Source organism: Callithrix jacchus, chromosome 5, assembly GCF_049354715.1.
Source record: "Callithrix jacchus isolate 240 chromosome 5, calJac240_pri, whole genome shotgun sequence".
NCBI classification, from domain to species: domain Eukaryota; kingdom Metazoa; phylum Chordata; class Mammalia; order Primates; family Cebidae; genus Callithrix; species Callithrix jacchus.
The window spans coordinates 109,856,691-109,881,234 of record NC_133506.1 but is presented as its reverse complement, the minus strand read 5'-3'; the positions used below and the strand labels follow the sequence as shown (position 1 = coordinate 109,881,234).

At 40.0% G+C, this 24,544-nt stretch overlaps 1 protein-coding gene across 3 annotated transcripts in view; it reads left to right on the top strand.

Moving 5' to 3' along the window:
* ANKFN1 (ankyrin repeat and fibronectin type III domain containing 1) overlaps window positions 1-24,544 on the top strand; it is a 451,946-nt gene that overhangs the window by 384,327 nt on the left and 43,075 nt on the right. For all 3 annotated transcript variants that reach the window (XM_035301147.3, XM_035301146.3, XM_035301145.3), the window contains exons 12-15: window positions 47-179; window positions 661-777; window positions 9,048-9,263; window positions 22,706-22,872. In XM_035301147.3, coding sequence (XP_035157038.3) covers window positions 47-179; window positions 661-777; window positions 9,048-9,263; window positions 22,706-22,872 — 633 coding nt within the window. The remainder of the gene's footprint in view (window positions 1-46; window positions 180-660; window positions 778-9,047; window positions 9,264-22,705; window positions 22,873-24,544) is intronic.

Here is a 24,544-nt window from a genome sequence, read left to right as displayed (position 1 = left end):
CCAAGATGGTTGAGGACAATGCTTTTATTTTCCTTTTTCTTTTTAGGGGACTCTACATAGCCGTTATATTTTATTACAAAGACAATATGTTAGTCACCAATGAAGATCAAGTACCAATTGTTGAAATAGATGACTCTCACACCAGTTCCATTACACAAGATTTTCTGTGGTTCACGAAGGTATACTAAGTTCTGATTTCATTTTTCCCCACTTTGTACTAATGTTACTATACATAAATCTCTGAAACATGAGTTGAGGAGTCTCCAGCGATCAAAGTTTTGGGGTAGAAATAAAGTACCTCAAAGGTCCTTTTCAGCCCTAGTATGCCCTATCTCATTAAAAAAAAAAAAAAAAAAAAAAAGTAATGTGTACACTACGTTTTCAAAGCAAAGAGGCTTGCATCCCATCACATTGTGTCTCCACTGTTCTGAGTTATGGGATCATTTGGCAAAGACTAAAATGTGGATCTGACTGTTTCATTAGCATTCAGATCTTTTTCCAACTGGACAGAGATCAAAAAGTTGTTTCGTGTGTGTCTGAAAATGGACTGGAGAACAAACATCAGGGGTCAGGTTTCTTTCTCCCTGCTTTGCTTTGATGCCACAACCTAAATCATGTACTGGCTTGGACGATGAGCTGACCATGTGCCTTCTTTTGCAGCTGTCTTGTATGTGGGAAGATATAAGGTGGTTGAGGCAAAGCGTACCGACCTCCTCATCCTCATCCACGGTGCTGCAAACTCGGCAGAAGATGCTCGCAGCAACAGCACAGCTACAGGTAAGGGACCAGACTTCAACCCAGATCTGTCCCCAAAAAATTTTTAATGTGGACAATTCAGTTACCAGTCCCACCCAGAAAGGAAAAGGGTGGGCTCCCTTCTCTTTCAGACCCCTAAGAATATGAAGTTTTCTAAGTTTTCTTGGACAGTTGGAGCTGCATACCTGTATGTATGCAGGTTTCATGTAGGAAACCTGTACCTTTAGCAGTCTCCTCCAGATGAGTCTCTTTTGAGCAGTGTATAGGTGTAACTCATTAAGCAAGGAAGAAGGAGACTTGAGTTCTAGATTTGATATTAATCAGCCAACTCATTTATCCTCTCTGAGCCCCAGTTTCATCATTTGCAAAAGAAGAGAAGTTTGATGAGATCACTTGAAAGGCCATTGCTGCTCTGGCGTCCTATGCATTGATGAGTATATGGAGATAGAAAAAAGAGAGGAGCAGATATTTTGAGCAGTTTTATGGTGTGATGTTTTTGATAAAGCATAGACATGTTTGCTTATTTATTTAAAAACAAACATAAAGCAACTCTTAAAAGATTATCTTTAAGCCTGAATTTATTCATCCTTCCATATTCTCAATCCCATCAGATCAAGTCGCCAATCTTTGTAGGTTACAGAGCTCCTCCTAGAAGTAGCATTAAATTCTCAACAAGGTTTTCTGGGTTTTCCTCTTACTGTTTTCTGGCATTAAGTGAATTTGTGGATCTTAGCACAGAAAAAATATCTGCTACATGGAATTAGGGTCATTAAGAGATCACTGAGCCTTTATCAGTAATGGGCATCTAACTACAAATCTGTCAGTTATATCAACCTTAGAAATATGCATAACAGGAATTGATGTAAGCTGTGTTTGGCCAGGCCATATAGATCACAGCATAAAAATAAGGTCATAATAACAAAAAAAATTCGATAGCTTTGCCCCCACCTGCAATTTAGGAATGTCATTTCTTGAACCCCCACAATAAAAACAATTCAACTTCCTGCAATAATATTGTGTTGCTATTATAATTAATTTAGAAATGTAAGTTTTGCTCCTCTGTAATATATTCCATTACGTAGGTAGTTTGCGGCTTTGTATGCTCAGTGAGATTTTAGCAAGCAGTGCTCTTCCTTTCAACTCGCTCTGTTTTCGTTTGTTTTTTGTTTTTGTTTTGTTTTGAGATGGAGTCTTGCTCTGTCGCACAGGCTGGAGTGCAGTGGCGTGATCTCGGCTCACTGCAACCTCTGCCTCCTGGGTTCAAGCAATTCTCCTGCCTCAGCCTCCCAAGTAGCTAGGATTACAGGCATCCACCACCACACCTGGCTAATTTTTCTATTTTTACTAGACACAGAGTTTCATCGTACAGGCATGAACCACTGCACCCGGTCTCAACTCACTCTTGATTGCAGCATCTTCTCTTCCAACTCAAGAAGCAGTTCTTGGAGCAGACCATGAAGACGGTGTTGAATTCAAAGTGCCTCTTCAGTTCATCGCTGACCTACTTGAGTTGTACCATGCCACTCCATCTCATGCCACACTTTCTTTAGGATAAAATACATGCCCAAGAGGCTCAGACTCCTTAGTGGACCCTCCCATCGCCCTACCATACAGCCCAGACACGCCTGGATCACAGACTGAACAACTTTAGAATTTCAAGGGGGGGTCTTTATTATGTGTTTATTGGAGGCTTCCTAGAACTTTCATCTGATATCAGTAATAGGAGAAGGATGAGGCTGTTACAAGTCAGTGCAGTCAGATGCTGAGATGCAATGAAGACCATTACAATAGCATTTATTCTTCCTCAGCCTCCAAATCTATTGACCCCCCCACTTTTCATAATGCATCAGCCCACTTCTGAAGTCACTTCCTTCCTTGGCCAGCTTAGACTCCTTAGCCCATCTTAATCACTTCCTTAAAAATATTCCATTTTTTCCTTTAATATTATTTATTTGGAAAAATCCCATGCCTAGATGAATTCAACATGTCTAAAGTAGTTACACGTTGCCACATAAAAAAAAATCATCACAAAAAGGGGCTGACTGGTTTTATGTTAAATTCATGATTACAATTCTCACATGTAATGTTACCTAGTGGTCCAATTTCCTTTCTCTACACTGAATTCACTTTCTCACACTATAAAGCAACTATTTTAAAACCTTCTCCCCAGCACTTTGGGAGGCCAAGGCAGGTGGATCACTTGAGCTTAGGAGTTTGAGACCAGCTGGGCGACACGGTAAAACCCCCTCTCTACCAAAAATACAAAAATTAGCTGGGTGTGGTGGCACATGTCTGCAATCCTAGCTACTCAGGAGGCTGAGGTAGGAGAATTACTTGAGCCTAGGAGGCAGGGGTGGCAGTGAGCTGAGATCATGCCACTGCAGTCTAACCTGGGCAGCAAATTGAGACCCTGTCTCAAAAAAATTAATAAAATAAAATAAAATGTTCTCTATTCTCCCACATTCTTTCTCCTTCCCCACACTCTCCATCCCATCTCAGATGATGATTTTACTGTATAATTCATCTAGAAAAAGATGGGAATTACCGATTTCCACACTGCCAAATTTACAAACCTCCTTGCACAAACAGAACCTTCTTTTTTCTTCTTCTTATTTCAGAAGATAAAGTCTCACATTTTCCACCACAAACGCATTCGCCCACATGTATTCTGTGTCCCATCTCTTCCCTCTCATTTTTATTTTAAAAGACTCAAGTCTTTCCAGTTTAACATCCCCCCAAATTCCTCCCATAGTTCCGCATGGCCCTTCAGCCACCTAGCTATTCTCTTCTTTATACCCAAACTTCTTGGAAGAGTTATCTATATCCTCTTTCTCCACTGAAGTCCTCATTTCCTATCAATTCTCAACCCTCTCTCTGACTTTTGCTGCCATAATGCATACAAAACTGCTCTTTAAGGGCACCAGAAATCAGAGGCAGATGATGCTGCCAAAGCTGGAGCTTCGGGATCCCTCACTTGAACAAACTATGAGCGTGGGACCCCTGTGAGTGTAGGACCCACAGTGTTTTAGGGAAGGGAAGCTGGACTGAAATCAGGAAGCACTTCTCACAAACTGCCTAAAGAAATTTCAGGGGGTAAGGGGACCCAAAATTCCAAACACTCTAGTACTTGCTGGAAAGAAGGAAATTTCTTTTATCATTCCAGATAAAGATTCGCTTTTATACCTAGTTTTATATTTGTAATTTTGTATCCTTTGTCTTAAAGAGGGCCTCAAAATTGTGTGGTTCAGGCCCCCACAAAACCGTGAGCTGTTCTTCCCAATGACTTCAGTTTCACTAAGCAACATTGTGTACACTTGGTTCCATCCTCCTTTTTAGACTAACATATCCCTTGGCTTCCACAATTTCACCCTCTCCTGATTTTCTTCCAACTTGCTTGTCTTTCTCAGTATCCTTTGCTAGTTTTCAAGCTGTTTTCTTTGCTTTGAATCTCCTTCTTCCCTCACGTTGCCTTACTAATTCCTGTATATCCTCCAGGTCTCAGCTTAATTTTTATACTTCCTTAAAGCACCTTTCTCTGATCTCTTGATGAGGTGAATCACTCTCATAGCACCTTGTATTCTTCATTCAGAAAAGCAATCAGAATCCCAGAGTTAATTATTTGTATTATCTGTTTCATAACCCACTTGGACTGTGAGTTCATGAGTTTGGGGAATGTGTCTGTCTTGGCTACCACTATATCCCCAGTGCCTGGTATGTGGCAGACACTCAGTTAGTACAGGTTGGATAAATAAATATATATGTCAATCCAAACCCATATATCCCAATGATCACACTTGAGGGAAACTATATCTAACCAAAGGGAAAAGGGATCACAGAAGTGTTTTGTAGCATAGTTACCACCTGGATGGATAGCTCCCTGGTCCTGCACCATGAGCAGAGAGCCTCATGTCATCAATGAATGGTCACCTTTGCAGAGCCCCCATCAAGGCCTGAGTACTGTGTGCGTGCCCTTCTCTCCAAATTTCTGTAGGCCTAGTTCAGTGATAGACATTGCTTTCATCACTTTTTTTTGGTAGGACTTATGGCTCAAACTATTTACTAGTCTCTACAATGAAAATGTCTAGAAATACCGAAGGTGCCTTCTGTTAAGGAGGGAGGTAAGAATAGTGGAAGGGAGATGTAAGTACACAAAAGCTTTTCTAAAGGAAAAGAAAAAGAAATTTGAAGATTGACACATAATGAATATGTTAGATCACTCTGCCCACTTAAAATATTTTACAATGTGGCTGGGCACGGTGGCTCACACCTGTAATCTCAGCACTTTAGGAGGCTGAGACGGGCAGATTACCTGAGGTTGGGAGTTTGAGACCAGGCTGACCAACATGGAGAAACCTCATCTCTACTAAAAACACAAAATTAGCCAGACATGGTGGCACATTCCTGTAATCCCAGCTACTTAAGAGGCTGAGGCAGGAGAATTGCTTGAATCCAAGAGGCAGAGGTTGCAGTGAGCTGAGATGACGCCATTGCACTCCAGCCTGGGCAACGAGAGTGAAGCTCCATATCAAAAATGTAAACAAACAAATAATAAATGAATGAATGAATGAATGAATGAATAAATAAAAATTTACAATGTTCTGAGGAAAGTAAAAATGCGTTATACATAGTTTGATTGGCGTAGATGAATTCTATTGGTTTGCCTCTGGTGCATCTCATTTGACTCTCCTGTCCTTTCCAGTTTTGTATACTACTGCCTGATTACTCCAATTAGGTCAAAAGCCTCCAAAGTCATCCCTCTGCTACCAGTCTTAACACTCTCCGATCCACTCTCCATACTTTGCCCAGAGTAGCCAATCTAAAAGATTCTGACCAAGGCATTCCCTGACTTAGACTCCTCCAGTCGTGGCTCAGACATTCTATCATGGCTCATAAAGGCTTCACTCATGATCTTTCTCCCACTCATCTGAACCAGTAGTCATGGGGCTTAGTCACTGTGTCCAGTGCCAATAGTCACTGGGCTTAGTCACCGTATCCAAGAAGTCAGGGGACTTACCTTCATCACAGTGCATATCAAGCACTGTGCAACTTGCACCTTGTTTTCTGGGTTTCTGCTCTATAGTGAGATCCTTTAATATATAATAATAAATAATAATCATGAAGCGACTACTTGCATTTATTTAACAGACCAGGTGCCAGGCACTGTGTTGAGTGCTTTACAAACTTTAATCTCATTTCATCTTTACCACAACCTAATGAGAAAGTACTATTATTGGTATTCTTATAACAGATTATAACACTGGAGCCTAGAAAGGCTCATTTGCACCCAAAGTTACATAGATAAGAAGTAGCAGATTCTAGATTCAAATCCAAATTTATATAACTCCAAAGCCTGCATTCTTTCCAGTACTTCATCATCTTACTGTGAAGTAAATTACAAAAAAAGCAGACAAAACTTTAAAGAGAAAAAATTATCCATATTATAGTAAAAAAAAAAAGTCTATTCTTAATTAAAATTACCTAGGCAGGAGGAGACACAAGTATCTCAGCATTTGGGGGAAAAAAGCATTAAGATGAGAAAGGCTGTAAGTGACCAAGAGCCTGCACTGTTTTTCTTTCTCTTAGGAAAATGACAGAGGGCCCCAAGCGGGAGAAGCGTACATTGCTCTTACATTGAAAGGTGTCTAAACTACTTATCCCCCAAAGACAGTAAAAATCTGACACTGCAGATTGTGCTAAACTTTCCTCCTCCGTAGCTTTTAGAAACAAGTGTTAGTGAGTAAGAGCTAAGTAACAATATATTAATACTGCGTCCTTTCCATTTGTCAAGGGGGAAAAAGATTTTCCCAAAATTTCACTCTTCTTTTTCAGGCCTCCTTATCCCAACTCTGGACTTTCTTCACCTTCCCATGTCCACGTTGCCCCAAACTGAATAAAGGCCTCTAAATATTGTGCCTCTGCCTAGGGCTTATTTACAGTCCCATGATTTGTTCTGGTTATAACCTAGAAGCATTCCTGTTAGCCATCAGGGGCCCCAGATCACCTAACCTTGATTATGATAGGTATTACCATGGTCTATTTTTTCTTTAGGCCCTAAAGAGCCCTGAATTCTTCTTCATGGAAGATGGTTGCAATTTATTTTCACAATAATATTCTACTTTTAAATTGGGCTTTCCCCATCCAACCTAATTTGATGTCAATACAAAATTTCAAGAAGACTTCTAGTGTTTTCTTATTCAATCCATTAGAAAACCTATCTACAGCTGATAGTGAACCACTGATAATAACTTTGCTTAAGTGAAAAGACCACCATAATCAATGTCTATCCATCAGCTTTGGTCCAAAGCGAATCACATTTTCCAGCATCTTAATGATAATACAATAGTTAATTCAGCCAACAAAAAGTAACTGAGTTCTTTCCATGTGGCAGGCACTGGGCAAGGAACACAGAGACTCAGAGGTGAAACAACTAGGAATTCATAATGTGAACTCATACACCAATACATTCAGTAAAGCCAGAGACATACTAAGATGGAAGTTTGTACAGGAAACAGTAGGGGACAAAAGAGGGGATGGTAAATTCTACCTCAGAGAGTTGGAAAAGTCTTCCCAGAGAAGATGAAATCTGGGATAGGTCTTGAAAAGGAATAGATGTCAGCCTGGGTGGGATTCCAATTAGAGCAGTCAAGAAAGCCCCCACCCTACATTGTATTGAGAGTTTGAGAGTTTGCAAAATACTTTTTGATGAGTTGCTTGATTTAATCTGTCAAACACTGTGAGGTAAGGATTAGCATAACAGCTGTCTGAGCTGTGAAGACTCTTACTTGTAGACGATGATACTCGGGACCAGAGAGGGTAAATCGTTTTTTAGAAGTCCAACTATTAATAAATGGTAGCCAACCCTGAAATTCAATACCAAATATAAGTAAAGGCTTAATAGCGACGGTAGGCTGGAGCCCACTTGTACTGGTCCAAGAGAGCCAACGGTCAAATAGTCAGGAATTTTGAAAGCCTGTTGTCAAACCCTGGGTGGCTTGGAATCCTACTACAGCAGAGGTATTGACCCCGCAGAAACTGGCATATGCTACAAATCAGGCCTTTCTTTTCTTTCCTTCCTTTGTTTTCTTTTTGGCTAGCCTGTTTACCAGCATCTCACTGCTTATTAGTACCCGGTAGGACTGCACTAAAAGCCATACCCACTTCTCTATGATTTAGAAGTCAAATGTTGGAAAGAAAAAACATGACTGAGTGATTATGCCGTTACAAAAAAAATCATAATCTTGCCAAATGAATTTTTCTGTCAAAATTATTTATGAAATTCCTTACTTTTTCTATGTCGGGTCTTTGTGAGAAAGTAGATAAGGTTTAAGAACGCAGACCCTACCTGTGAGGGAAAATTCTGGTGTTTTCATAATTGTAGATATTGACCCCCGGGCTCATTCATTTTTAGGTCATCCTTGTCACTTTTACAAGTCCTGGTTCCACGTCTGTTCTCATGCTAACAGGGCATCACACCACCACTTAGGTGAGCTCACAAAAATAACAGCTAGGAGCTCTGGGATGCTTTCTCATGTTTAAAAATCATAGATATTTGAAGCAACAGGGGATTTTATCCTATTCATCCAGTGTTCTAGGTTGACAACAACTGCCTGAGCCCTTCCACATTTAATGTGGCATCTTTCCGTTCCTACCTTCCTAAAGTATTGTCTGCCTCAGTTGACCCAGTTTATAAGCCATCTTAACAGATTTTTAAATAAACAGAAGCCCCTGAAATGCAGATAAGTCAAACCAAGCTAATTTCCCAATTAAAGTATCTTAAAGGGAACGTGCAGTCATTTGGGGACCTGTACAATGTGCTACATTGTCAATTCACTTCTTCATTTTAAACAACCCCACCTCATACCAGCTTACTGCAAATCTCTTGAGAACTCCACAGATGCATATTTTAAATATCAGACATTTTTCTTTAAAACATCTGGGATTCTCTTCAAGTGCTGGTAACTGAGGTTTATGTACTGGTGTGTCTATGTGGGTGAGAGATATTTACAGATACTGAATTTGCTTTTTAAAAAAAAAACCATAATTTTTGTGGGCCTTGCTATTATCTTTGCAGGCTCTGCAATCTTTACAAATGTCTTTGTAAAGACATTTGCTTTGAGCTTCTGTGAAGTACATTTGTATAATGCCATATATTCTAGGCTTAAGTGCAAAAAAAAAGAGAGAGCAAACAGCTTCTCAGAAATCAGATCATTATTCACGGTGTCTTTTGTTGCTGTTGTGTTGCTTTGTTTGCATAATACCCTCTAAGCTACCAGTAATCTATTTGTTTCCAGAATTTACTTGGGACACACAATCTGGGAAGAGTTTACTATGAGCCCATTAAAGATCGACATGGAAACATACTCATAGTCACCATCAGGGAGGTGGAGATGCTTTATTCATTTTTTAATGGCAAATGGATGCAGATCTCAAAGCTACAAAGCCAGAGAAAGTCTCTATCAACACCTGAGGAGCCAACAGCTTTAGACATTTTACTGATAACCATCCAGGTACGTAGTTTTTTCTTAATTCTCAAGTATATTTAAGATTCCAATCCCAATTATTGAGGGTCTAGTGCAATACAGCAAGAGCCATTTATGTATGCAGTGATGGAATACAGAGGGTCCAGAGACATGTTGCAAATGCAGAAGCTTATTTTTTTTTTTTACCACTCCCTAGATCTAGAATTCATTAGGCAACACAAATAGTGGGAACTCAGTAAAACATTTTCATGCCCTGGCTAATGAGCCAATAAGAAACATTGAGGCCAGGCACAGTGGCTCATGCCTGTAATCTCAACACTTTGGGAAACTGAGGTGAGTGGATAACTCAAGGTCAGGCGTTCAAGACCAGCCTAGCCAACATGGTAAATCCCGTCTCTACTAAAAATAGAAAAAATAAATAAATATAGCTGGGTGTGGTGGCACACACCTATAATTCCAACTACTTGGGAGGCTGAGGCAGGAGAATCGCTTGAACCTGGGAGGTGGGTTGCAGTGAGCCAAGATTGTGCCACTGCCCTCCAGCCTGGGCAACAGAGCAAGAACTCCATCTCAAAAAACAGAAAAGAAAAAAAGAAAGAAAAGAAACATTGAGATAAATAATTGAGTAGGGAATAGGAAATCCCTAGACAGTATAATCAAAACATTAAACCAATATCTGAATAAACTGTAATAATACATTTCTAAATTATATATATTTGTGCATGTGTATATGTGTCTATATGTGTGTATGTACAAAAGCAACCTTATACATATTTACTCCTGCATATCCCTTACAATACTCCCTTGGGACAGACAGACATGATTAAGTCCATTTTAGGAATGAAATAAAGAAAGGCTGGGTGCAGTGGCTCACACCTGTAATCCTAGCACTTTGGGAGGCTGAGGTCAGGGGTTCAAGACCAGCCTGGCCAACAAGGTGAAATCCTGTCTCTACTAAAAATACAAAAATTAGCCAGCCTGGTGGCAGGCATCTGTAATCCCAGCTACTCAGGAGCCCAGGACAAGAGAATTGCTTGAATCCAGGAAATGGAGGTTGCAGTGAGCTGAGATAGCACCACTGCACTGCAGCCTGGGCAACAGAGTGAGACTCTGTCCGCCCCCCACCCAAAAAAAGAAGAAATAACTAGAGCTTAAAGAAGTTAAATGACATAGAGCTATGCACAGAGGCAATTTAGTGACGCTAATGAAGCTGTGAGGTCCTTCAGCCTTCCCTGGTACAAGCCCGTTCCAGGTCCTCGCAGAGACCCTAGCAATTCAGAGCTTTGTGTTGTTTTCCTTTAAAAAGACACCAGAAACTATATTCACTTAGTTTCCACCAAACTCAATTTTGTCCCTGGGCACACAGCTAGCAAATGGTAGAGCTGAGTCTTCAATTCAGATCTTCTGATTGGAAGCAGTCTTCTTTCTGCTACACTATATTCACATTCTGAGGTAGAAGTCAGGATTTTAGTGAGTGAGAGACAGAAGATGAAATTGAAGATAAAAGATTGACCTGAATACAGTCTGATTGGAAGCAGGCTTCTTTTTGCTGCACTATATTCACATTCTGAGGTAGAAGTCAGGATTTTAGTGAGTGAGAGACAGAAGATGAAATTGAAGATAAAAGACTGACCTGAATACAGAATAGCCACCAAAATTCAAAATCCAGGTAGCTTAGATGCAGCCCTTGGCCTGGATGGTGTCACTGAGACACCAACCCACGTTTGCTCCTGAGTCCAGCACACTCTCTCTGCCTCACACGTTCTTATGTAAACATGGACTTCAAACTGTTTGTTTTTTTCTTTCTTTCTTTTTAAACCCAGTGATAGATATGAATTGTGTAGGGCACTTCAGTTAGGTACAAAAGCTGGCAGGAACGTCTGCACTGAGTCCAGTGGAAGCAGTGGCACATCCGCAGTGGCCAACCTGGAGTAAGGGAGAAGGGAGGACCCAGTTACACAGAAATAACCCAGAGATGAGCTTCCATGCCAGGAGCTATTCATGGTCACCCTAAACAGCTAACTTACTTTCTAAGTTACTTTCAGTCCCCGCCAAGGGGTGGCAAGTACAATAATCTCATTTTTTCATTACTCGTACTGGCCTAAACCAGGACAAAGGCCAGTGAAGCAAAGGTAAGCTAATTGGTCAAAGCCAATACCTCTGGATTTAATTTTATGGAATTTGGGTTCATAGGGAATTGACAGAGAGTATGTGCTTGTGTGAAGGAGGTGGGGGCAGGGAACACAGACACATTTGAGGCTCCCCTCTTCACCTTTTATAAGCAAGTGCTAAAAGAAACATTTAAAAAATCATAATAAATTGAGCTTTTACAGGGTGACTAATACACTAATCCCCTATAGGGATAAACTAGGGTCTGGGCTACCTTTGCTCCTAGAAACACAGTACAGGCCTCAGCATGATATAATACCTGGTTTCTCCTAGACTTATTACACTAAAAATGTGTTACAGGTGCAGAAAAATTCCAGTCTGGTGAAAGGTTGTTAGAGAAGGAAACCAAAAATAGAGGCAGGATCGGGTTTCCACACAGATCCAAGTGGAAAATTTACCCCCGCTGACTGGCACATTCCCACTTGATGTCATTCCCACCCACCCACCCCCCTTCTCCTCCCCCTATTTCTTCTCTCTCCCCTCCTTCCCATACAAGTCTTACACTAGAGGAAATAAGGAATAAAACTACTAGGGCTGGTATCCAGTCCCTCCTAGACTTAAGATTTAATTATGTCAGGAGTTGGCCCCAGCAACTCAACATAAAGGGAGAGAGAGGTCTTGGTGGTGCCCAAAGCAGGCTGGTAATTCCCACAAGAACAGGCCACAGACCACTCTCTTTTCTCAGGGGCGGTGGAGTAATGACCATTGAGCCTTCTCATTGGAAGCCTGGGCTTCTTTCTGCTACGTCACATCCCATTCTGGGCACCACTTTGAAATGAGGATGACTGGGTATGAATCCCAACTCCGCCCTTTCTGGTTATGTGTCCAGGGCATGATTTAACTTTTTCATCCCTCATATTTCTTCCTTTGCAAAAATGGAGATAAGTGAGTTAGTATGTAAAGGAATGAAAGAGTAGCATAAAGTAGTGCTCAATAAATATTAGTGATTTTTATTATGTCTCAGAAAATTTCTTTTTACATTTTTTAATTTTAAGTTCCAGGGTACATGGGCAGGATGTGCAGGTTTGTTACATAGGTGTGTCATGGTGACCTGCTGCACCTATCGGCCCATCACCTAGATATTAAAGCATGTATTAGCTATTTTTCCTGATGTTCTTATTCTCCCTTAACCCTACCAATAGGCCCCAGTGTATGATGTTCCTCTCCCTGTGTCCATGTGTTCTCATTGTTCAGCTCCCACTTATAAGTGAGAACATGTGGTGTTTTGTTTCCTGTTCCTGCATTAGTTTTCTGAGGATAATAGCTTCCAGCTCCATCCATATCCCTGCAAAGGACATGATCTCATTCCTTTTTATGGTTGCATAGTATTCCATGGTGTATATATGTTACATTTTCTTTATCCAGTCTATTATTGATGGGCATTTGGGTTGATACAATGTCTTTTCTATGGTAAATAGTGCTACAGTGGACATACATGTACATATATCTTTATAAGAGAATGATTTATATTCTTCTGAGTATATACCCAGTAGTGGGATTGCTGGGTCAAATAATATTTCTGATTCTAAGTCTTTGAGGAATGGCTACACTATCTGCCACAATGGTTGAACTAATTTACATTCCCACCAACAGTATAAAAGTGTTCCTATTTCTCTGCAGCCTTGCCAGCATCTGTTGTTTCTTGACTTTTTATTAATAGTAATCACCATTCATGTCTCAGAAAATTTCAAGCAATGCTAGACTGCCCTCAAGACACACTCAGTCCACGGAGACCTCTGGTAATAGCCTATTCATCCCATGGGGCATTTCATCACAATGAAGGAAAAGCTGTTTAAAAGTTATGTCCCACAATGGGGTTTTCAAAACAGATAACGGCTTTAACAAAATCTGGGCCTATAGCTAATTTATTAATTCCTAGGGCCCCAGAGAAACTCATGTCTAACTCCCTCAAATTCCTGACCTTCTCAAATTCCAGGCCTTCAAAACAGGCCTCTCTCACATTTATCTGTGAAGGAGCAAAAAATCCTCCTCACCCTTAGCTGGGAAGGAAAGAGAGTTATTGTGGACAAGAGTCCCTATGAGCAAACTAATTGGCTAGTGAGTATTTCCAACAGAGAGACCCCTCTCAGGTGCTAAGTTATTCTGACCATTCTCTTCAGGGATCACTTCAGTCCTGTGAATCCTCACATCCAATTGTTTTCCTGAAGCTTAATCTCTCACATGTGTGCTACATATTCAGCTCTCTAACACTTTGTCACATCTGTGATATCATTCGATCCTCATGCAAACCCAATGAGGATGAGTGAGTAATTTGTGTCCTGTTTACAGAAGAAGCCATGAATTTCAAGGAAGTATGGTGTCAAGGTCATATCAACCAGAAGAGGGCATATCAAAACCACAACCTTTGACTCCTAGGCTGATGGCCGTCCCATTCCACCATGCTGCTGTACACACCTTCTCCCTCCTGTTCTCTGCATCCTTTGTGATCCTAGGGAAGCTGTGGTGAAGGGTGCCGTCTCTTCCTTCTCATCCCTGCTTTCCTTTTCTTCTCCTTAGGCATTCCTTGTCACCTCCAGGTACTCAGTGTCTTCTTCTTATACCTTACGTGCCCAGGACCTCTTCTGCCTTTCTCTGCTTTTTTTCTGGCACATTCCTACTCTTTCTACCCCTAAGCAGCTTCAAACACAAGGATCAAAAACTACAGGAATCAGAAAGATTGATGGAAATGAGCCAATTGGGCGGGACTTAGGAAACAATTGGGTTCATGTAAAAATTTCAGTGTTCACAGAAGCGTTATTCACAATAGCCAAACAGTAGATGTAAACTAAATGCCAAACAACTGATGAATGAGTCAACAAAATGTGGTATATCCTCATAATGGAATATTATTCAGCCATTAAAATGAATAACCTATGACCCATGCTGCAACATGGAAACCTTGAAAATATAATGCTGAGTGAAATAAGCCAGACACAAAATGCTAAATGTTGTATGATTCCACTTATATGCTATGCCTAGAATAAGCAAATCCATACAGATAGAAAGTAGATTAGTGGTTCCAGGAGCAGGAGGAGGAGAGACTGGGGAATGACAGCTAATGAATGTATAGTTTCTTTCTTTTTTTTTATTGCATTTTAGGTTTTGGGGTACATGTGCAGCTCATGCAAGATAGTTGCATAGGTACACACATGGCAGTGTGTTTTGCTGCCGTCTTCCCCTTCGCACACATTTGGCGTTTCTCCCCAGGCTATCCCTCCTCCCTTCCCCCCCCGCTGTCCCTCCCCTTTTCCCCCCATTAGACCCCAGTGTTTAGTACTCCCCTCCCTGTGTCCATGTGTTCTCTTTTTTCATCATCCGCCTATGAGCGAGAATATGTGGTATTTCATTTTCTGTTCTTGTGTCAGTTTGCTGAGAATGATGTTCTCCAAATTCATCCATGTCCCTACAAAGGACACAAACTCATCCTTTTTGATTGCTGAATAATATTCCATAGTGTATATGTGCCACATTTTCCCAATCCAGTCTATCGTGGATGGGCATTTGGGTTGGTTCCAGGTCTTTGCTATTGTAAACAGTGCTGCAATGAACATTCGTGTGCATGTGTCCTTATAGTAGAATGATTTATAGTTTTTTGGATATATACCCAGTAATGGAATTGCTGGGTCAAATGGAATTTCTATTTCTAAGGCCTTGAGGAATCACCACACTGTCTTCCACAATGGTTGAACTAATTTACACTACCACCAACAGTGTAAAAGTGTTCCTATTCCTCCACATCCTCTCCAGCATCTGATGTCTCCAGATTTTTTAATGATCGCCATTCTAACTGGCGTGAGATGGTATCTCAATGTGGTTTTGATTTGCATTTCTCTAATGACCAGTGATGATGAGCATTTTTTCATATGTTTGTTGGCCTCATGTATGTCTTCTTTTGAAAAGTATCTGGTCATATCCTTTGCCCATTTTTGAATGGGCTTGTTTGGTTTTTTCCTGTAAATTTGTTTGAGTTCTTTGTAAATTCTGGATATCAGCCCTTTGTCAGATGGGTACACTGGAAAAACTTTTACCCATTCTGTTGGTTGCCAATTCACTCTAGTGACTGTTTCTTTTGCCATGCAGAAGCTGTGGAGTTTGATTAGGTCCCATTTGTCTATTTTGGCTTTTGTTGTTAACGCTTTTGGTGTTTTGGTCATGAAGTCCTTGCCTACTCCTATGTCCTGAATGGTTTTGCCTAGATTTTCCTCTAGGGTTTTATGGTGCGAGGTCTTATATTTAAGTCTTTAATCCATCTGGAGTTAATTTTAGTGTAAGGTGTCAGGAAGGGGTCCAGTTTCTGCTTTCTGCGTATGGTTAGCCAGTTTTCCCAACACCATTTATTAAACAGGGAGTCCTTTCCCCATTGCTTGTTTTTGTCAGGTTTATCAAATATTGTATGGTTGTAGATATGCTGTGTTGCCTTCAATGCCTCTGTTCTGTTCCGTTGGTCTATATCTCTGTTTTGGTACCAGTACCATGCTGTTTTGATTACTGTAGCCTTGTGATATAGTTTGAAGTCCAGTAGTGTGATGCCTCCCGCTGTGTTCTTTTTGCTTAGAATTGACTTGGCTATGCGGGCTCTCTTTTGGTTTCATATGAAGTTCATGGTGGTTTTTTCCAGTTCTGTGAAGAAATTCAATGGTAGCTTGATGGGGATAGCATTGATTCTGTAAATCACTTTGGGCAGTATAGCCATTTTCATGATATTGATTCTTCCTAACCATGAACATGGAATGTTTCTCCATCTGTTTGTGTCCTCTCTTATTTCGTTGAGCAGTGATTTGTAGTTTTCCTTGAAGAGATCTCTTACATTCCTTGTTAGTTGTATTCCAAGGTATTTTATTCTTTTTGTAGCAATTGTGAATGGCAGTTCGTTCTTGATTTGGCTTTCTTTAAGTCTGTTATTGGTGTAGAGGAATGCTTGTGATTTTTGCACATTGATTTTGTATCCTGAGACTTTGCTGAACTTGTTTATCAGTTTCAGGAGTTTTTGGGCTGAGGTGATGGGGTCTTCTAGGTATACTATCATGTAGTTTCTTTCTAAAGTGATGAAAATGGTCTGGAATGACACTGGCAATCATTGCACAACCCTGTAAATATGCTAAAACCACTGAATTGCACACTTGAACAGGGTGAATTTTGTGGTATATGAGTCATATCTCAATTAAAATCGAAAGAAATAAGTGTAAGTAGAAGAGACTATATTACTCTTGTCTCCATTAAAGAGAGCAGCTCCGATTCAGCCTCAGCTAATTACAGTGGAAGAACCTGGTCCCAGTCTAGAAATATTTTCACTGTTTTGAAGAGAAGTTGAAAATCAAAACTGTTGGTAAAGTCTTTTTATTTTTGTAATTTAGAAAATAATTCAGAAAATTAAATTATTTGCAGTCCATATAATCTTGGACTACAAAGACCACCAGCCACTATTTTGTCACCTCTACCATCATGGATGGTTGAGTTTTTATATCCCATCCAACAAATTAAAAGCACTGTGGTTATTGAAAAAACAACTACCTATTGTTCCTCTAACAAGTTCTCAGGATCTCTGATCAATGAAGAGAAAATGGTAAACCCTTCCTAGTAACTGCACAAGCACAGCAGATTTTCTCCCGAAAGACCAGCCCCAGGCTCCACCTCCTCTGGTCTTTTCATTTCATATGTAATGATTATTTTTTTCAATGTCAACTAGGTGCCAGGCACTCTTCTAGGTGCTATAGAAAAAAAAACAAATGAATAAGTCAACGTCCCTACTCTCAGGGAGTTCAGTCACAGGAAGACAGACAGACTAGTGAACAAATCAAGGTCATACAAGACAGAATTAAATTAGAGCCTGAGAGCCATACAAACAGTGTACTATGGAGAACACAGACAAAGCAGCTAGTAATTCTGCCTGAAAATATCAGGGAAGGCATTGCAGAAGATCTGGCTTTTGGCTGAGCCATGAGGGTAGTTAAGTTCACCAGGTGGGGAAAAAAAAAAGAGAAAGAGAGAAAGAATGAAAGGAAGGAGATAAGAAGGAAGGAATTAAATAGATGGAATTAAATTAAATTGAGAGCATGCTAAAGAAATGAGGCAGAAACTGAAGAGTGCATTTCACCCTCCCTTAGATCCACAATGGGCCTTACATAGTCTTCTTATGGCCTCTATGACACTGGGTGAGAAAAACTTGCCTGCGTGATTTTCTCACACACTGAAATGTGAGTTCCATGAAGGGAAGGATCATGTTGTATTCATCTTGGTGTCATCAATATCCTACCACAATGACTGATACATATTAAGTGCTCAGTAAAAGTTGATAGAATGAGTCAATTTGTGAAGCAAACAATCAGAACAAAGAGATTAGGGCATGTATGGAGAAAGTAAAAACAATCCCTTTTGACCAGAGATAAGGAATCATGGAAATGAAGATTAGAAAAGCAAATTAGAGGTCAAATCAGGTAATAGGTAGAACCATGGGCATTCAGTTTGGTGTTAGAAGGCCTTTTTAGACTGGGTGTGGTGGCTCATCCGATTTTGGGATTGCATCCCCAAATCCTGTAATCCCAGCATTTTGGGAAGCCAAGGCAGGCAGATAACCTGAGGTCAGGAGTTCGAGACCAGCCTGGGCAACATGGTAAAACTCCATCTCTACTAAAAATATCAAAATTAGCCAGGCATGGTGGCACACACCTGTAATCCCAACTACTTGGAAAGCTGAGGCAGGAGAATTGCTTGAACCTCGGAGGTGGAGGATTGAGCCACTGCACTCCAACCTGGGCAACAGAGTGAGACTCCATCTCAAAACAACAACAAAAACAGAAGGCCTTTTTAGTGTATCTTAGATTATGTGGATGAAACAGCTTCTTTCCATTTCCAGGCATTTCTCAGGCTCCAAAACATTTTAAAGAAGGAAAAATGACTACATAAAGGCAGGAAAACACAAGTAGATGCTCAATAATAGCCTTTTAAAAAATTGAATGAAAGAGTGAAATTATTCAATCCCAGAATGGTGTCGGGTTTTACATAAACACAGTGTACTCCTGATTCACATTCTGTTGTGGTCAGTTCTGACCCCCACGTGTTTTTCTCTGATGCTCTTACCTATCTTATATTTGTACTCTCGGGTGTATGTCTTTACAAGCACATTTTCTTATTTTCAACCCTAATTATCATAAGCTTATTTTTCCGATGCATAGAGTCATTTAGAACTTTATTACTATTTTCCAGAAAAGCAAAACCATACCAAATTCGGGACCCACAAATTTGATGCACACATAAGCTGAAAAAACTGGTCCTCAGGACCAATCCCTACTGGGCCATCACTCAATATGTCTACTATTTATTCCCCATCTCCATTATCTACAAATCTCCCACCAGATATGCAGCTTGTTAAAAGCAACGTGGTCCAGATTCTTTTTTTTTTTTTTTTCCAGGTTATCTAGTGTGCAGATTACACAGGAAACTTCTCCCTATTCTTGGAATCCTATTCCTTTGTTATAAGAAATTAAGGTCATCTATATGATTTGCTCTTCACAGAACCACATTGACTCCTGTTTAGTGTCTCAGGATTTCCTGGATGACTGCAAATTGATTGTTTGATGGTTCTTTCTCATTTTTCCTAAAGATCAATAAGTTGGCAGTCTTTAATTACTAGGGTCATTCATGTTTCTCCCTGTTTCCAAGACAGCCGTATTTGTCCTTTTCTGGTCTTTAGGGATTTCTCCAGTTCTCCATGACTTCTCAAAAATAATGACCTGTGAGTCTGTAGCCACATCTGCTTGTTTAGCAACTATCCCTAGGGTGCATATCACCGAATTCAGTGGATTTGAATACTTCCAGTTTTCCTTCCCTCATTAACCATTTCTCTGCCTTTGATTAGTGTTCATTTCCCGAATTCCATCTTGACTGAATTTATTGTAGTCAACTACTTACTTGTGATCTATGCTGAAGAGACAGGATAGAAGGCATTAAAAAGTTCAGCCTTATCCATCTCAAAATTAATAAGAATTCCTTCTTTATCATGAGATCAAATTTTTTCCTAGTCTACTATTTTGGGCCAAGTGATCTTTTAAAAAATTGTTTATTTTGCTTTTCTGTACATGCTCATTTTATGCTTCTCCCAATTATGACCATTCTTATTCCTCCCCTCTTCTCCTATTCCCTTATGTTCTGTTTAAGGCATCTGATCAAATTTTCCACATGTTGTGTGCCCATTTTATATAGAAAAGTACTAGGCACTAAGGATACAAAACAATAAAAAGCATAACCTTACCGTTAATTTCACAGTCTAGTTCAAAAAAAGATCAGGAAAGAAGAAAGTTGTAGTTTTGGCTGGGTGCGGTGGCTCATGCCTGTAATCCCAGCACTTTGGGAGAGGCCAAGGCGGGCAGATCACCTGAGATCAGGAGTTCAAGACCAGCCTGGCCAACATCGTTCTCTACCAAAACCCAAAAAAATTTGCTCGGTATGATGGCAAGTGCCTGAATCCCAGCTACTCAAGAGGCTGAGGCAGGAGAATTGCTTGAACCTGGGAGGCAGAGGTTGCAGTGAGCCAAGATTGTGCCATTGCACTCCAGCCTGGGCAACAGAGCGAAACTCCATCTCAAATATGCAACAAACCTGCATGATCTGCACAAGTGCCCCAGAACTTAAAGTATAATAAAAATAAAATAAATTTTAAAAATAACGATAATAATAAAGACTGGTGTTGAGTCCAAAAAAGAAAAAAGAAAGAAGAAAAACATAAGTCCTCTTTCTGCTGTATTCCTACATTGCCTTTATTATAAAACCGATTTCAGTACATTGTGATCATCTGTTTGCCTGTCCTTTTTGACCTCCTCAAAAGTAGGGATGACATCATATTCACCTGAAACTCCAATGTCTCACATGGTGCCTGACACATTATAGGGACTCAGTATGTGTTTGATAAAGGATGAGACAGAGGAGACAATATACAATAACATCTGTTAGATGTTGCAGGTGGTTAATTCTACAGAGGAAAGATCACTCCTTCAGAGTATGATGATCAACAGAGGCCCCATATTTTTTCATTTCATATAGCATTCTATAGACATTTAAATGTTTGTTTTCTCACCTTCCCTGCATTTAAAGGTAAAGTTGATTCCCTTTATCTTACCCTTTTAAAAAAATATTTATTTTCATTATTTTTTTTAATTGACAAAGTATATTTGTATATATTTGTGGGGTACAAAGTCATATTTTGATATAGGCATACAATGTAGAATGACTGAATCAAGCTAATTAACACATCTGTCACCTCACTTATCATTTTTGGTGGTAAGGCATTTGAACTTTACTCTCTTAGTTATTTAACCCTTTTTTTTTTTTTTGAAAACAAGAAAATGCTCTAACCTATGGGAAACTTTCTCTTACAATAAGTTTATTATTCCGTTTTCACACTGCTATAAAGAACTACCGGAGACTGGATAATTTATGAAGAGGTTTAATTGACTCACAGCTCTGCAAGACACATGCCTGAAAGGCCTCAGGAAACTTACAGTCATGGCAGAAGGTGAAGGGAAGCAAGCATGTCTCACCATGGCAGAGTAGGAGAAAGAGAGCAAGGCATGGGGTACCACACACTTTTAAACCATCAGATCTTGTGAGAAATCACTATCATGAGAACAAAAAGGGGGAAATCCACCCCCATGACCCAATTACCTCCCACCCGACCCCTCTTCCAGTTCAACCTGAGATTTCGGTGGGGACACAAATCCAAACCCTATTTATTAATAAATTACCTGACTCATCACTCCTAACTTTGTGTCACAACCCCCACTGCCCATAGTGACAGGGGCATGGTGTCTGTATTTTCTGATTATTCATTATCTGAGTCCCGGCAGTTGTATAGAGAATCAAAAGTCATGACCCAAATAGTTCACTGGAGAACTGACCACATAAAAAAACAAAATTCCATTCAAACATCCCTGTAACTTAACTTGGTTGACACTATTGAATCAACAACTTTGTTCAGTCTCTGCTGCTTTTGGAATACTATGATGTGACAATATAATGCAAGTTCAGTGAAAATCCATTACGGGGCAAAATTTAAAATCTTGTAAAAGATACAGAATTCATTAAAACTGAGGATGTAGAGACCTAATCAAATAGCATGCAAAGCCACTGACAACTGAGAATCTAGAAGTGGTAGACCAGCTAAGTATTGAAAAACATAACACGAACAAGGATTTCATAAAGTATGACTTGAATACCAACATTTTTAAAAATATGCCAGGAAAAAAAATGAAAACTTTAAATACTTTTATAAACATTATCTTCTTCATGATTACATTGCAAAAGTCAAATAGAAGTAGTATCATTTTAGCTATCATACAATTTGGCCTTAAAAATTAAGCCAAAAAGACTCTATGCTTGATTCATTCTTTCTTCATTCTCCGAATTAGTGCATAATTATAGCTACAACTTAAATGTTAACATAAATTAAATAAACCTCTTGGCAGTACTTTTTAATTTTCAAGATAAGGAACCTACTTACTATAAAAATTTGGATTCTATTTTTACTTAAAAATAGACTTCTCCACTTTAACAATCCAGAAATTACAAAGCTTCCTTAACTGTTCTGTCAGCTTTTATACTTGCAAATATCTGTTTTCTCCCAGCTAAATACTAAAATCTGTAAGGGCAGAAACTATCGACTCAATTTTTATTAGCTGCTTCCACCACCACCTATTCCCAATCAACCCATACAGCTACACTGGCACAGAAATCTTAGGCAAATAAGCATATAGAATATATTAAAAACTGATTACCTGGCCAGGAGGAAAATTCCCTGAAGGTAAGAGTAGCTACGCCACTATTTCCCCAGCATTCATAGTATACATGAGGTTTCTCACCTAATTATTTAGTGACAGCTCCTTTCATTCATGATAGGCCTGCCTTAGAAAGGAAAAGGTTTTGAGATTGCCCTTCAAGGTGTTTTCTTTTCTTTTCTTTTTAATTGTACTTTAGGTTCTGGGGTACATGTGCAGATCATGCAGGATTATTGCATAGGTACATACATGGCAAGGTAGTTTGCTGCTTTCATCCCCCCATCACCTATATCTGGTATTTCTCCCCTCATTATCCCTCCCCACCCTCCCTACCCCCGCTGTCCCTCCCTTAGTGCCCCCTCTACTGACGGCAGTGTGTGATGCTCCCCTCCCTGTGTCCATGTGTTCTAATTGTTCAACACCCACCTATGAGTGATAATGTCCCGTGTTTGATTTTCTGTTCTTGTGTCAGTTTGCTGAGAATGATGGTTCTTGTTTTCTTGTTTTCTTCTTTCTTTTTTTTTCACCCTACAGGATATTCTCTCCTATCACAAAAGGAGTCATCAACGTCTCTCTCCTGGATTATATCTGGGCTACCTAAAGCTCTGTAGCTCTGTGGATCAAATCAAAGTTCTTGTTACCCAAAAGTTGCCCAACATTCTCTGCCACGTGAAGATCCGTGAAAACAATAACCTTTCTAGGTAAGTGATCAGGAGTTAAGATTTTCCGTGTAATGAAACAGTGGCTCAAGTGACCAAGTTGATGTGCCAGAAGGAAACTGAGGTGTTACTTCCCAGTGCAGTTTCTATGGTGAGGTGTCCTCAGGTGCCACACTGAAGCAGGGCAGAGCTTAGAGTTTTTGTTTGTTTGTTTCAGGTTTTTTTTTTGTTTGTTTGAGATGGAGTTTCACTCTTGTTGCCCAGGCTGGAGTACAATGGTGCAATCTCAGCTCACTGCAACCTCCACCTCCCAGATTCAAATGATTCTCCTGCCTCGGCCTCGCAAGTAGCTGGGATTATAGGCATGCACCACCATGCCCGGCTAATTTTGTATTTTTAGTAGAGACTGGGTTTCACCATGTTGGTCAGGCTGATCTTGAACTCCTGACCTCAGATGATCTACCCATCTTGGCCTCCCAAAGTGCTGGGATTACAGGAGTGAGCCACTGTGCCCGACCAGAGTTTAGTTTTAACAATAGAATAAGGAGGGCTTGCCTGATGGTTAATGGAAGGAGTGAACCCATTAAAGAGGACACTGTTCTTTCACGTTCCTCTCTGCATTACTCGTGGCACAACTACTAATGTTCAATTCCTTAATGAACAGCTGACCTTTTCTTTCAGCACTGCTATTTCCAATATATTTTCTTTACAATCTAAAGCAGTCATGTTCTTTTTGTTTTCTGTTTTTAAATATCACCTATAGGAGTGGGTTTCATAGAGCCAATGATTCCCCAGATTTAAAAAAAATCTCCTCACCCTCATTCTCCCTAACTCTAACCCTCTGGCCTGAGGTCCTTGCATGTTTTCTACAACCCTTATAATTCTCTATGGAAGAAAAGAAGTAACAAGGCCTGAGCTTCTGGAAACTTGCTCTACAGTTTGGCATTTGGTGAATTACCCTGTTAGCTTTGGGAAAGCTGCCCAATCTTGGTAATCTGGCTCAACTTTACAACTAACCCTCATAGCAGGCCTCTGAAAGTCTGCTAAAATGAAATGAATTGCGCTCAACATAGAAAAAGAAATAAAGAAAAGAAAAAAAGGAAAGGAAGGAATAGACAAGAAAAAAAAAAGAAATTATCCAGAATTCTTCAGACTTCAAAGAGTATAAATTAGATACTCCCAAAGAGTATAAACTAGATTCTAGTTACACTCATGGATTTGCTTAGCCAAAGGAGACTCTAATTTGGTCATTTAAAATGTGATCCCTAAAATGGCAAGACTTTATCAACTCTAGTGTCTCACGAGGTTTCTTAAGCATTGCTTGATGACAGTGGAGGAAATGATGATGAGGAGGAGGAGAAGGAAGATGATAACGGTCTCTCTGAGGAACTCACTACCATAGTCTCTCCTTTCACTTGTCAACTACACCTGGATTTTAAGTCTGCCATCTGGTGGTCATTGCCACAATCATCAGTTATCGCCTCAGTCCTTCCCAAAAGGTTACATAGTTCATTTGTGGGTTTGACTTAGTGATGATTACGTTTATCTGTTTTCTAGATTTGTCTCTTAAAGGCTTGAACTCTATCTCCTAGTGATTATACCAACTAATTTTCCCTTGCCAAGGATGCAGTTTTCATTTGTACAAAAGATTGCAGTGGCCTGTTCTCTGCCAGTTCCGTCTCCATCCTTCTAGCCAAAACTGATTAGTGGTAGG